The following is a 14,685-nucleotide window of genomic DNA, read 5'->3' on the forward strand; positions in this document are numbered from 1 at the left end:
CAACTCTCACGGAGGAGAGAAAAAAACTTGAAGGCTACCTTTAGATAGCAATCCTCACAAGTCTATCTTAAAAAATACTTGTGTCTTTAATGATACAGTAAATTCTTTGATTCCGTAGAAATTAAAAATATTTGCTTTTCCTTTTGTTTTTGGCACTTACCCAAAAGCTTTGCACTTGGCCCTCACATATTTGTCTTGAATAATACTTGTGTTTTTAATCATATGGAAAATAGTCACACCAATTTTATACAAAAGTTTATCAAACACTCGGACATTGAGCGGTTAATTCTCATAACATAGCATAAACAGTAGTACTCTGTCAAAATACGTATAAATTTGGTGATTGAAGTGCTTAAATTGTTTATATATAACCAAGAAGGTATACTGGGTATAATGTTGTTTCCAAGTTCGATTCCCTCTCCTCCAAAATCAAAAGACCAACAAAACAGAATATAACTGTGAAAGAAAACGAGTCCTGCTTCAGCAAAAATGCTTATGTTTTCCCTCACTGGCGATAAGCAGAGCAAGAAAAGCTGTTCGTTTTGCAGCAAGGTTTCACACAGCACTTGATACCCTCCAAAAACAAATGGATGGTCTCCTCCTCCATATGCCAACCACGTGAACCATACAAGGAACTGTCACTCGGTCTTGATCTCGACCACGCGGAATAAAATACCTCTGCACTTTGTTTGGAAAAACCATTTTTGCTAAGGTCCAGAAATCGCAAATCCGTTGCCCTGCAAATGGCAGTTGAAACCTTTTGAATGAACGAGAATTCTCCTTGGCATGTGGTTTTGCAGCCATCGTCAAGCCCAACTTGATCAGCAACATGAAGAGATTTGACATTATCAGCGAGATTGAGCTCCTCTAAATAAGAATTAGTGAGGGAACCTAACAACAATTCGTAACTTGATTTTCATTGGACTAGTAATGGTATTGACAACTGAAAGTGAAGAGGATTAGTGTGGGAACCTGACACTGCCTGGATTATTTGAAGAAACCCGGCAACTCCAAGCTCGCACTTCTCAAGGACCAAAACTCGCAGACAACATTTAGAATTCAAAAGCATCGACGATAACGCATTGCTACCCTGTGTTCATGTTCATAGTTGAGTCGACAATTGATCATTGTTCTAGGTAGGATGTTAGCAACAGAATACAACATACCTCTTCCTTAATAGGATTTCCTGAAAGGTTCAGCTCGTAAATGCCACAAATCATACAAGAATTAGTGCTAAGTTTCAGAGCAAAATTAGACGTCAGTCCACAATACGATAAGTCAAGTTTGAAAATCTCGTTAGTCCTGATGAACAATGAATTGGTTACTAATGACGCTCCATCCTGCAATAAATAAACGAAACTGAGAGGATAGCAACGGGGGAGATATGCCTCGTGGCTTTCAAATTCCAAATGTTCCACTCACCATTCCAATACCAGTTTCCCGAAGCATTAGTCCGAACAAGGGCAAGGTCGAAGCAAGGTCGCAAAGGCTATCAACTGCACGCTTGTTTAGCTTCAAACCGTTCAGATTCAAACTTGAAAATCTACGATAAGATAGCAAAGGCAAATAATATAGTTACATCAATTTGAGTATGTTTCTGTAACCTATTCATGCAGAAACAAGGACATAAAATGGTTTCGAGTCAATCTAAACCTTTTCAGAGAGCCAAGCTTGACAAGTAAGCTAGCAAGGGCATTTTCATCAATGTCATTGTACCCTGTGAAAGAAGAGGAAGTGAGACAACCTAATATGAAATAAAGAGTCCAAAGAATAATCTAGATTTACAAATATCATATGAGTCAAACGATATACCTATACAAAGTCGGTCAAGTGGAGATCCAGCGTCCAATGCATCAGCAACCATAAGAATTGTTCTAGATGTGATACAGCAGCGCTCCATACTCAAGCTGTAAAGGACTGCAAAGAAGAGACCACCGGAACAGTAGCAATATGAAAAGAAAATTTCCAAAATGAAAACATAATACTAAGAACAATTGATAAGGAACAGAAACCAAAGTTGAAATCAACTGAGCTACAAGAAAAGCACTTCACCCTTGCACTTTTCCAAGACATCTAAAAGATAAGATGCGCATGCATCAGTGAGAGGGTTCTCGGATATATTTAGCACTTCCAATCGAGCAACGAGCACAGGGCATTCACAAATCTGAATAAAGTGGTATCAATAATTAGGAGAAACATGTGGTTTGAATTCTTCAAATTTAATATGAAATTTGATCCAAAGTTGCTTGCAAACCTTGAGCAAAGCAGTTGGACCAAATAGGTTGCAGTGTACATCCAACCCTAACCCACAAGCTGTATAGCCTGATACTACTTTCTGAAGCTTCTCCATCGTACTATTTCCTAAAGGGATAATAGCAAATAAGCTGCAAATACTCAACAAATATTCGACGTTGTAATGAATGCATGAAGAAGTAAAGAGAAGAGCTTTCATTTTCTAATACCTAACAAATTGTGAGAAAGGTCCAGCGTTGCAATTTCTTTATAGGCATCTAAGGCATTCAACAATGGAGTTATTGAAAAATCTTGCAAACCACATCCAGAAGCAGCAACGTCACCATCTGTCATCTAGTAGACAACAAAAAAAAAACCGCCAAGTATAAATAACGCCTTCAAGCGTCTTACCATACGATGTATCTGCTAAGCATCACATCGTAGGTTGTGAAAGACATAACAAGGATGTCAATTTTTTTCCTTAATACACTTGCCTCTGGACTTACCTCCCAATCATATAGTTTCATAAGCACTTTCATATTAGGCGTCTCACATAACGTGTTGCAGCAATCGGTGTATAGTTTTATCAAGCGCTTCTGATTCCATCCTGTGATGGTAACATGTAAACCATGAACATAACCAAAAGAAAAAAAGAATTGGATGATTTTCATATTATTGAGAATCTTAGGACCCAATAACCTTTGTTTTTAGTTTTTTTTGTTAAAAATAAAAGGGAAATAAATGAGACAATGAGAGACATAGAAGAGCGAGGGATGTGACAAAGGGGTAGAAGAAATGTATGAGGGAAGGTAAAAATACATGAAAACTAAAAACCAAAACAAAGCTATGTTAAGTTGTTTACACATTCTAGATTTTGATTTGATTCATTCATCTTTATTTCTTCCCATTCTTCTCACCACCCTTCTTCACCCCTCCCTTCATATACTTTCCCCATACTTGAAAAACAAAAAGTGAATACTAAAATTTAAAAAGGATATAGTTGTCGAACGGGACCTTAGGCACAAGACTGAAGCTAAAACATAAAGTGACAGTGACCGCGTCGTCCCAAAGAGGCCTATAAACGACATTTGGTCTAGATTGTACTTTTTTTGAAATGGATCCAATATAATTAATAAATAGGTTGGATTGAATTTGATTGAATAATTGGCTTCGTTGCTTAGCTATATTGTTCATTGGTTAGCTCAGTTAAATCCTACTTATTAGGCCAATTTGTAATGCTGACTGTGTCTTGGTGGTCTACAGAAAAACATAGCTACAATTTATTTCAACTAATCGCTTCGATGTCTAGAATTTAACCTGATTGCATGTTCATTTAAACCTGCCAGGATATACTACCTGGGTAATGCAAACTGGGTAGGTCTTACGGCGGCATGGCATGTATGAAGGAAAATCATGAACCAAATCTATGATTGTATCACAATATAATGAAATAAACTTGAAACTATTCCAATGCATACCCCCAATGCAAGCATCAAACAAGACTTGTCCCATGTGCTCTGAAACCGTTGCTTCAAGTGTTTCCAGGGATTCGATAACTCGTCCACCAAGCTTTATGTCCTTAATTATTGGAAGAATTCCTGAGAATATGCACAAGAGAAGTATCAGTATGATTAAGCACTTGTTTTGAAGGATCTACTGTTTTTCACATTGCAATGGAGAAAAATATTACTTGAGTTAGAATAGTAATGTCTGGCTGTGAAAAAGAGACCAACATCTAGGCTATAACTACTAGAAACTAGAACATGCCAAATTCAACAAATGTCGTACCGTCTGATCTTCTTTCCACAGGAAGTCCCAAGTAATATAAGCATGCTAGTTCAACCTTCATAGATTCAATGCTTAACTTAGCAGTAGCCTTCATTGGGTAATGTATTACATCTTTGTCAATCTTAAATGAAACAACTTGACACAGTCTCTATTAGCACAAAAAAAAAAAACCACAAGTAAATGATACGACTATAATAGTGACAAGAAGACGAAGGAAGCATAATCAAATAGAACCATTTGCTTTCAACTAAATTGAGTAGCACTCACATTGTGTTTATCAGCAGAAGAAAGAAAAATAGGACGGGAAGCAGCATTCCTATGCACTATATTTTCAGAGACAAGGATAGCACATTTAGAAGGACTGTTAGAACTGGAACACAAATCTTCTGGCACATTTTCTGTATGAAGCTCTTTATTTCTTTGCTGTTTCAATTCCTCAGCTAGAAGCTTCACTCTCCTACATAGAGGTACTTTCGTTAATAGTAATACATACTAACACATTATAGAAAATGAGTATTAACCATTTTGCATTTAGTTTTCTATGGAATTCCACTTTAGTATATATGTTAAAAGGCATGCATCAATCAGATTACCTGGCCTCTTCAGCTTTGTCAAATCTGATCATGTAGCTGTAGTGAATATTCTCTAGAGCAGTAAGCTGTACAAAAGGAAGGTTAGCCCTTACAGCAAGCCTGCAATTCAATACAAAATGAGTTAAAAAAGGCCCTCTTATTTCAAGTAACAAAAATTATCAAATTAAATAGTTACAATATTCGTGAAAATGTCGACTAGAAAAACCATACTTGTAGCTTTCTTTGAATGCGTCTAACGCTCCTTGCCAGTTGTCAGTGTGGTCTAGAACATTACCTATATTAATATTCGCTAATGCTTGCCCCTGAGAATTAGCAATTATGTTAATTCACACTAAGAAATTATAAAAGCATTTTTATTAATTCTATGTATGCTTATTCTTTGTTAATACAACAAAACACAAAGCACGTTGTATGATCCTAAGGAAAATGTAACTCACCTCAAAGTCACCAATGAATTGGTACTCTTTCCAACTCCTCGTATACCAGTCCAGGGCTTTGTCGAATTCTCTTAAGTTCTCGTATGATTCTCCAATAACCAAAAATGAATCAATGAGCATTTGCTTGTTGTCAAGTTCACTTGCTATTATCTTCTTCATGCTTGCAAACTCACAGAGCTGAAAAATGAACTCACAATAAAGGCAGGAACAAAGTTTAATTATGTGAAGAATAACTGTGAAGAATAAATCGGCCAACCAAGTTTGTAGCTAATTGGTTATCACTTGATTTTTCTATTTAATTAATTGTAGGAATATCTTCGGGATTCTATTTGCCTTAAATGTAATATTCGTGCATCTTCCATATCCTTGTAAATCAAGCAATGTACTCATATATAATAGAGATGAATAGAGCCCTCAGATCATCGAGGTTTACCCATTGAATTGTCTCGCTTCTGTTTTTTTAAATCACTCAAGTAACATTTTACCATGATGAATCACACTCTTGAACCTTGTGTCCTAACATAGTTACTCTAATGGAAACAAGGTTAGGAATAAAGAAGACACTCTAATCTATGTTTCACAAACTAATTTTGATAGTCTTCTCTTTTCTAGCAACTTTTATGCATAGAAAATCAGAAGTACAAACACCATGCAGGACTGTTTCATATAAGAGCAATGAAGCATTTCAAAATTGTAGGAAGGCGGAGAAAATATTTGCAAAATATGTACCTTCGCCCAGGCAAGGGTCGTCCTTGATTTCTCAATGAGACAGTCAAGAGAGGCAATTATCTGCAGCAGACAATGCCTCTCACATGGTCTGCCTCTTGCATCTTCTTTGTCTCCTGTTAGCATTTTGAGATTCTGCTCTTCTTTTTGCAACTCGTTCATTACTTCAGTGGCTTTTTTAACAGTTTCAATATTTTGATGAATTTGCTTGAGTAGAGCATCGTCACCTTCCATTAGATTTGTCAGGTCAAGAGCTTTTTGGTAGCATCGTAGTGCCTCCTGATAGTTCTGAACACGATAATGCAATTCACCAAGATTGATGTACCCCTTTGCTTCCCCTTGACAATGTTGAATTCTTTGACATATCAAAATGTCCATATCAATGTGTTCTCTAGCACTATCCCACATCCTCAGCTTCATGTAAACATTTCCAAGATTGTGATGGAGCCTGCTGCGCCCATCATCATCCTCCACTACCTCTCGTTCATTGCAAATCTCCAATCCTTTAGTCAATATTTTCCGAGCCTCTTCCAGATTATCAAGATCAAACTCAAGCATTCCTATATTGTTATGAGCGTCAATGTATTCTTTTAGGAAAGAACAATTATTAGTAGGTGGGCTTTCCTTAATAATGTGTGCAAGCTTCATTGCAGCCTTGAAATACTTTCTGGCATTCTGAACAGAGAAGTGGTCATCCTCGGATCTTAAAAACATTTCATGGTAGGTTCGGCCTAGTTGGGTATTTGCTCTTTGCTGCTCAACAAGATCATTGGCATCCTCAGCAAGCTGTAAATGTTTTTTCTGGAACAAAGATAACAATAGTAAAAAACTCAACCTTTTCTTCTAAAAAGCACGATTCAAGCATCCGCGCTAAATAATTTCTTGATAAAGCTCTGTAGAAACTGTGAAAAGAAATTAGGGCAATTGGCTAAAATGATGAAAAAAATTAAATCTCGATTGCCAAAATGATCAGAAGCACTTATAGACCCGTCATATCTTTAACACCCATCCACTCAAGTTATCTTTTCCTGGTTTTCTAATTTCTCTTTCCCCATATTTCTTAGCACGCAAGCAACTAGGAAAATCCCAACTCTATAACTGAAAATATATAAAGAAGATTGAATGAAATGGAAAAGCCAAAAGCCAAAATTGTATACCTGAAAAAGAAGAGCGTGTTGGAAAACTTCAAGGCAAAGATAGAGCTCGCCGAGTGACTGACAGGCGGGGAGGCAGTGGTTTTGGGACAAGTACTTGACGGAAAGATTGTAGTCGATGCTTAGCCACTTGAGCGCCTCTGCGTACTTCCCACTCTTCTTCAACATGTTTCCGATCACGTTAGCCCACTGAGCCTCCTGAAGACGGGTCCCTTCTGCCTTGGCGTCCTCGTACGACTTCTTGGCAGAGCTCAGAGTCGCCATTTCTCTTCTCTTGTCTCTGCTTCCTTCCTGTGTCTGAGGGAAGGGTAAGGATTTTGGCGCTTTATAATAAAATGGGGTGACGATTGAGGGATCAACAACTCCCACCACCAATAAATTCAATAAATAGAATTTTAATGAACCGTTTATTATTGTTGTCATCTGAAGAGTTCAAATTATAAGTTGGTGTAAAATTCCATCATTAAGAATTGTGGGCGTTGGGGAATGAAGATGGTTCATGCATTTTTGTTGGTGGATGGATGCGCTCAAGTGGCTAATTAACATTGGATTAGTAAGCCTCTTCCTCTTCCTCTTCCAATGATATAAATGGCATGCATTAAACAACTTGAACGTAAATTTGATTATGTCTCCTCGTTATTTCCATTCCAATTATGGATTAGCAAACGTTACATAAGTGTGTGAGTTATTGTTCTTGTACTCTCCAGCGTTCTTCAAATCCTGTTCTTTTTTTGTTTCACATCTTTTAGGAATTTGTTCCTTTTCAATTAGAGTTTGTTTTTGCTCAACCCATTACCCCCTCTTAGAATCACGCAACGTGTTAACCAAAATAACTACGGTTAGTATATACGCTTAATTATTTCTTTCTCGACAATAATTAGCAACCAAAATTGCGAAATTAATCTGGAAAAAAAAAAAAAAAAAAAAAAACTATGCAAATAAAATGCAGTATTTGTACTGTGGTCAAACTCCATAGTAGGACTTGGCATTGCATAATCAAAAGCTTACGAGGGCACAAATAAAATTATCTGAAATCTGAAATTTCAACAAGTTCCTAGTGCATAAAAGGTATCAGTTTTGTAGCAATGCAAGTCCTCTCACAAGCCACTGAAACAAATCCACCAGAAGATGAAGAAAGTTTCACACAATCAACTTCCACTTAACATCAAAGGCATCGGAAGAAAGTCCAAGGTGAGTAGTTTGTAGCCCAACAATGGAGGCACAAAGTTAATTAAGTACTGCGAAGTGTTCTTCGAATTAGTCACTGAAAAAAAGAATGAGCAGAACTGAAAAAAAGTTTTTGAGTAATTTATACAGAACACATCTTATCCAAATTAAGAAACATTCTCGGATATATCCCTTAGATCAAAGGATATATTATATGGAATACAAGTCTCATCACAGTCCGAAACTGTTAGGGAGTTACAATAGTTAATGACACTAATTATAGAATATTAGTCAGTTGTCCGTTATGTTGTAACTTCATATTTATGTCTATATTTATGGTCTTTAAGATGTAACCGTAGAGTATTAGCTACTCACCTGTATATATATATATACTGTATATTGATGGTGTTATAATCAAGGAAAATCAGTTTCTACATGGTATCAAGTTTCTAATTACAAGCCTCGTTCAATCCTCATTCTTTGTGTTCTCTCTCTCATGGCTTCCTCCTCTCTCCATTCCCAACATTTCTCATCTTGTTTCTGTGAAATTCACTGACACCAATTATCTAATATGGGAAAGCATCTTTGGCGTTTTGTTGATGGTTCTTTCCCATGTCCACCTGCCACTCTTGCTCCCACTTCCTCTTCTGACAAGTCCTCTGACCCTCCAGCTGCATCCCAAGATTCCCAACCTAATCCTGATTACTTTTCTTGGTTTCAAACTTATCAAAGTCTGATCAGCATTCTCCGTGCCACGTTGTCTGAAACTATTCTTCCTAAAGTGGTTGGTCTCTCTACCTCCAAGGATATTTGGGATTGTCTTCAATAGAAATTTTCGCAGCAATCTCTTGCTCATGGGGCTCAACTGAAACTTCATCTTTTCTCCATCACAAAAGGTACCAAGTCGATCTCCGACTACCTTGCTCATGCTAAGAATCTTGCGGAATTGACTGCCATCAATGACCTTGTATCCAATTCTGATTTGGTCACTTTTGTTCTTCGTGGTTAGGGTCCCGAATATGGCATGCTTGTTACGGCTATTCTCCATTTCCCGCCACTGCCTAGTTTTTCTGATCTTTGTGCGCGTCTTTTATCCTTTGAGGCTCAACAAGAGTTGGCCGTGCAGATAATTCCCAATGTTCAACCAAGTGCTTTTCTCTCTGCTCGTAATCCGCACGGACCCCGCACCCCTCGCACCCGTGTTTAACCCACTTGCTTCCTGCTGTTGCATTGGCATAGAGATATGGTCCTGTCTGCCCGCCACTTAACCTAGCTCCTTTCAAGGCCTCTTAGGCCCTTTGCCTCCTCTTCGGCAATGCTGGAATTGCCGACAGTATGGTTATCTTGTTGCTTGGTGTCCTCATCCTCATGCTTTTGCTGGTATGCATATTGCCTCTTCAACCGACCCTAATTGGTACTTTGATTCTGGAGCTACCAATCATATGACTCATGATGCACGCTCGGCTTTTACCTTAATTCCACAGTCTTCTTCTAACCAAGTTGTTATTGGTAACGACACTTCCCTCCCCATCACTCATTCTGGTAATGTCTCTTTCACTTTTGGTACTTATGTCTTTCGTTTTTCCGATGTTCTTCGTGTTCCTTCCTTACATAAAAATTTGTTATATGTGCTTAATATACTAAGGATTCTCATGTTAGCATTACATTCTTTCCATGGGGCTATACAATTCATGATTTAACCACTAGAGTTCTTCTTTTTTAGGGCCAATGTAAAGATGGTCTTTATCCTGTTCTTCCAATGCTCTCGTCTACCTCATCGGTTGCACTTGCTTCTGTAGTCGTGTCGTCTTCCGTTTGGCATCATCGTCTTGGCCATCTGTCCAATAAAGTGCTTTGAACATTTGTTTCTCAGTCCTTTTTAGATTCTAAATGTTTGGCAAGTCAATTTTGTAGCCATTGTGCCTTGGCCAAATCTGTTAGGCTTCTTTTTTCTTCTAATGAACATAGTTCTGTTGCTCCTTTTGAATTAATACATTCGGATGTTTGGATGTCTCCAGCTATTTCTACTTTTGGGTTCTGTTATTATGTTTTATTTATGGATGATTATACTCACTTCTCTTGGATTTTTCCAATGCGTCTAAAATCTGAAGCCTTTGGTCATTTTTCCAACTTTGTCATGTATGTCAAAAATCAATTCTCTTTGTCCATTAAACAAATCCAAAGTGATGGGGGTAAGGAATATGATAACTTCCAATTTAAGCAATTTTGTGCCACTACTGGAATTGTGCATCGTTTTTCTTGTCCACACACACCTCAACAAAATGGTTTGGCTGAACAAAAGCATCGTTATATTGCTGACATGAGTTGTACTCTTCTTCTTACTGCTCAAATGCCTCATCATTTGTGGCCTGAAACCCTTTGTACAACCGTTTACTTGATCAATTGACTTCCGACTCCGGTACTTGAATGAGCTTCTCCATATAAAAAATTGTTCTCTCACAATCCAGATTACTCATTCCTTCGAACATTTGGGTGTGTATGTTACCCATTTCTTGGTGATTATGTTTCTAACAAATTACAACCCCGCTCTCTTGAGTGTGTCTTTGTAGGTTACAGCGATTGTTATAAAGGCTGCCGTTGTCTACATCCTCCTACGAGTCGACTTCACACTTCTCGTCATGTGAATTTTCATGAAGCCAAATTTTATTTTGGTGCTACTGACCGTTCCACACCTGTCGTGAGCACTGACTTTGTCTTTCTACCTTTTGAGTTTTGCTTCGACAAAAATTCTTTTCCAAGGCCCACCACTACAACACAAGACTCAAGTCCCATTTTTGTCTCGACTCCAATTCATCAATTAGACCAAACTCCCAACCCCATTAACCAGACTCCTCAACTCGTGCCTAGCACCCAATCTCTCCCCTCTGCAACTTCTTCAGAACCCATCTTGCATCTACCGCCTTTTAGCACCCCTATTCTTGATACATCACCGGTCCCACCAATCTTTAGTCGTCCATCTTCTATTCAAACTCGTTCTAAATTAGGAATCTTCAAACCAAATCCTAAATATGCCAATTTCTCCACCCGTTACCCTCTCTCTCACGCCCTGACCACACTACTCACCTTTGATGTTGAACCCACATGCTACACTTAAGCTGCTCGATCTCTAGCATGGAAGCATGCCGTGCATGATGAATTCAATGCTCTTCTCAAACAAGGTACCTGGTCCTTGGTTCCTCCATTCTCCACACATAACCTAATTGGCTGTAAATGGGTTTTCAAAGTCAAACAGTGATCCAATGGCACTGTTGAGCATCACAAAGCACGTCTTGTGGCCAAGGGATTTCACCAATAATACAGGATTGATTATTTTGATACATTCAGCCCAATTGTTAAACCAACTATGATTTGAATCGTGCTTAGTCTTGCAGTTAGTTCTGGATGGTCTATTCAACAACTCGATGTCAAGAATGCTTTTCTCCATAGCGCCTTATCTGAGGAAGTTTATATGAAACAGCCTCCTGGGTTTGTTGATCCCAGTAGACCAAATCATGTATGCAAACTTCACAAGGCTATATATGGTCTTAAACAAGCACCTTGTGCTTGGTTTCAATGTTTTAGTTCATTCTAGATTTGTGTTGGTTTTACTCAAAGCCACTCTGATGATTCCATGTTTGTATATCAGGATCAGTTTCATAAGATGATTTTGCTTCTCTATGTTGACGACATTGTGCTCAGAGGTAGCAGTCAGTCCTATTTACAAGCTTTTATCAATACCTTGGGCACTGAATTTGACATCAAGGACCTTGGCCGACTTCATTACTTTCTTGGTATTGAGGTTACATATGAGAAAGGTTCTGTTCATCTTAATCAGGCTAAATATGCTCTTGATGTCCTTCAACGCAGTAACATGTTGGCATGTAAACCGGTTTCTACACCCGTGTCGTCTAAGGGCAATCTCTCCCGCACTCATTGTACTCCCCTGTCATACCCCACCCCATATCAACAGATTGTCGGTGCTCTCCAATTTCTCACCATGACTCGTCCCAACATTTCGTATGTTGTACAACATGTTTCTCAGTTCATTGGATCTCCTACTGATGTTCACTATGAAGCAGTCAAACGCATCCTACGTTATCTCAAAGGTACACTTGGACATGGCTTCCCTATTCGCTGTTTTACGGATTCCTCATTTGTTGTTGCCTATTCGGATGCAGATTGGGCAGGTTGTCCTAATACCCGCCGGTCCACTACTGGGTATTGTGTCTTTTTCGAACCTAATTTAATTTCCTGGAGTGCAAAGAAGCAACGTACTGTTTCACGTTCGAGTGCCGAAGCTGAGTACCGAGCCTTAGCATATGCATGTGTAGATACTATATGGATTCAAGGTCTTCTCCATGAACTTCGACTTTCTCTCACACATCCAATTATTCTTAATTGTGACAATTTAGCTGCCACGTATCTCGCTGCCAACCTCGTTTTTCATGCTCGCACCAAACACATTGCTATTGATTATCATTTGGTCCGACAATGTGTCACTTCAGGTAGTCACCAAGTTCGCTTCATCCCTTCTACTCATCAACTAGGAAATGTTTTTACCAAGGGATTGTTTGCTGATCGTTTTGGGCGTCTTATTTCCAAACTTGTCTCTTCACCAGTTTCAAGTTTGTGGGGGGATGTTAGGGAGTTACAATAGTTAATGACACTAATTATAGAATATTGGCCAATTGTCCGTTATGTTGTAACTCCATATTTATATCTATATTTATGGTCTTTAAGATGTAACCATAGAGTATTACTTACTCACTTGTATAAATGTATGCTGTATATTGATGGTGTTATAATCAAGGAAAATCAGTTTCTACAAACTAAATAACAACCAAATTACTTAATTTAGAATACTGGATCACACCATTAGACAAACTTCAAATCTGTCAAATTTTTCATCTGAGTTGCTATTTCCTTAACATGGTGCAAATGTGTCAAATATTATAGTCATCTCACAAGTCTAGCATAGGACAATTGAACAAAACGCAAAATAAGAAAGAATGGAAAAAAGCACTATAATTTTCAATTCAAAATTCAGTCAATTGGCACAATTTCTGTTAAGCAGCCTGGGTCGTTCATATCCAGCAACCTGCTATATATTCATATAGATCCACTTTTTAAGAAGGATCATAGAAATCTGAAAAGATGTTACAACGGTCCAATGAAATGAACCATCCATTTGTTAAATGTCTGTTCAAAGATCCAAATAATACAAAATCATTTAATTATCAACAAATAGATAGACGAACACAATCTTTCCAAATGTTTATGTTGACAATCAGATGATCAAACAATCTCCAATATGCTAACTTTTACAAGGATAATTCTTAAATAAAGATATAAACATTAGACAGTCTGGAACATTTGGACTTCAGATGGCTCTGACAGTGCGACCCACACATACGTTGCGAGCTTAGGTCACATGTTCAAACAAAACTCAACCTTATCAACGAATCTTACATTACCATAGTGTCAGCAGTCCACCAAGAGAACCGATCCATCTAAGTTTATGTCTTTTAAAGTATTACAAATATTAGGTATAACATAGTTAAATGTTACAATTTCGTGATTAAGGGAAACTGTCGGGATAAATTTTTTTTCAATGGGCGGTGACTGCCCCTACTGCCCTAATGCTAGAACCTAGTGTGTGAATATAGTATACACATATATTCTTATATAGGATCCTTCTATTAAGGGATTCCTTCATTTGGCTAAAACAAGAGACATTGTCAGCACCCACGAATTTTGTCCAACGATCTAAACAGTGTTTAAGTTTCACAACTTTCATTTTTTATTTATTTATTAACAATTGTCATCCATAAGATTTGAACCTAGGACCTCATCCAAAAAAAAATGAAAACCGGGTTTTCATTTATTTTACAATCAGATGTCCACATTTGTTCATTTCTAATAAAGGGTGCTGCAAGGTGTAAAATGGAAACTTTTCGAGAGTTGTGCATTGAATGAGAGGCTTTCTTCCTCCAAACGGTTGCCCAAAAGTGTTACTAGCGGAGGTTGGACCCCAAATACCTTTTGTCGTTCAGAAAAGGAGAGACCAAATAAGAGAGAGGAGGGAAGGACAAGGGAGAGGAGAGTTTCATTTATTGTTAATCGTTTTTTTGGGGTATTTATTATTTGTCGTTTATTTAGGGTATTTATGACAACTGTCGCAAACTTCAACATATTACGACAGAGGGAATTTAAAACATGGGTGAAATTTGAAGAGCAAAGTGAGTCCAAATTCATTCGTGGGCCAAAGTGGCACATGAACTATAATTCATGGGGTTACATACACAAATTCATTCATTGGGCAAAGTAAGTCCAACTCAGACAATGAGTTGGGCGTTTAAGATTCATTTGGTGACACCGTGACACACATAAATTTACCTATAATTGAATACTTACATGCTTCATTATATCCTCATGCAATATTTGGACCTTCTTTTGAGGCTCAACCTGTCAAAAGTTAAACAAGCTCATTAACAAGATTACATATTGTTTGGGTCGACATTGGAGTTGTTCTCGGCTTAGTAATCTTTTATCATGGACCGTGCAATTATTGTGGGTTGTCTAGCCAGG

At 37.9% G+C, this 14,685-nt stretch overlaps 1 protein-coding gene across 4 annotated transcripts; it reads right to left on the reverse strand.

The window, feature by feature from the left end:
• Window positions 1-317: 317 nt before the first annotated feature.
• Window positions 318-7,223, reverse strand: LOC148699407 (protein TONSOKU-like). Of its 4 annotated transcripts, none has more exons than XM_088685448.1 (18): window positions 6,934-7,223; window positions 5,780-6,577; window positions 5,051-5,227; window positions 4,824-4,915; window positions 4,614-4,712; window positions 4,288-4,477; window positions 4,021-4,075; window positions 3,711-3,830; window positions 2,739-2,839; window positions 2,463-2,586; window positions 2,255-2,361; window positions 2,053-2,164; window positions 1,813-1,917; window positions 1,654-1,717; window positions 1,423-1,543; window positions 1,167-1,340; window positions 973-1,090; window positions 318-816 (listed from the first exon to the last, which is right to left on the reverse strand). In XM_088685448.1, exons 1-18 carry the CDS (start codon window positions 7,192-7,194, stop codon window positions 506-508), a joined length of 3,129 nt encoding a protein of 1,042 aa, XP_088541574.1. In that variant the 5' UTR covers window positions 7,195-7,223; the 3' UTR covers window positions 318-505. The 4 variants fall into 4 exon arrangements, with proteins under 4 accessions (XP_088541574.1, XP_088541511.1, XP_088541480.1 ...); XM_088685385.1 differs by having other exon boundaries at window positions 318-891; XM_088685354.1 differs by having other exon boundaries at window positions 318-891; window positions 4,021-4,168; window positions 6,934-7,221.
• Between the last annotated feature and the right edge of the window lie 7,462 nt (window positions 7,224-14,685).

Source organism: Pyrus communis, chromosome 1, assembly GCF_041283825.1.
Source record: "Pyrus communis isolate YQ-2024b chromosome 1, ASM4128382v1, whole genome shotgun sequence".
Taxonomy (NCBI): Eukaryota; Viridiplantae; Streptophyta; class Magnoliopsida; order Rosales; family Rosaceae; genus Pyrus; species Pyrus communis.

Bases quoted from the DNA above. Each gene is read 5' to 3' on its own strand.
- LOC148699407 (XM_088685354.1), bottom strand. From the start codon at position 7,194: ATGGCGACTCTGAGCTCTGCCAAGAAGTCGTACGAGGACGCCAAGGCA. The intron at 2,165-2,254 runs GTTTGCAAGCAA...CACTTTATTCAG, and splicing joins GTCCAACTGCTTTGCTCAAG to ATTTGTGAATGCCCTGTGCT. The intron at 892-972 runs GTTCCCACACTA...AATTGTTGTTAG, and splicing joins AATAATCCAGGCAGTGTCAG to GTTCCCTCACTAATTCTTAT.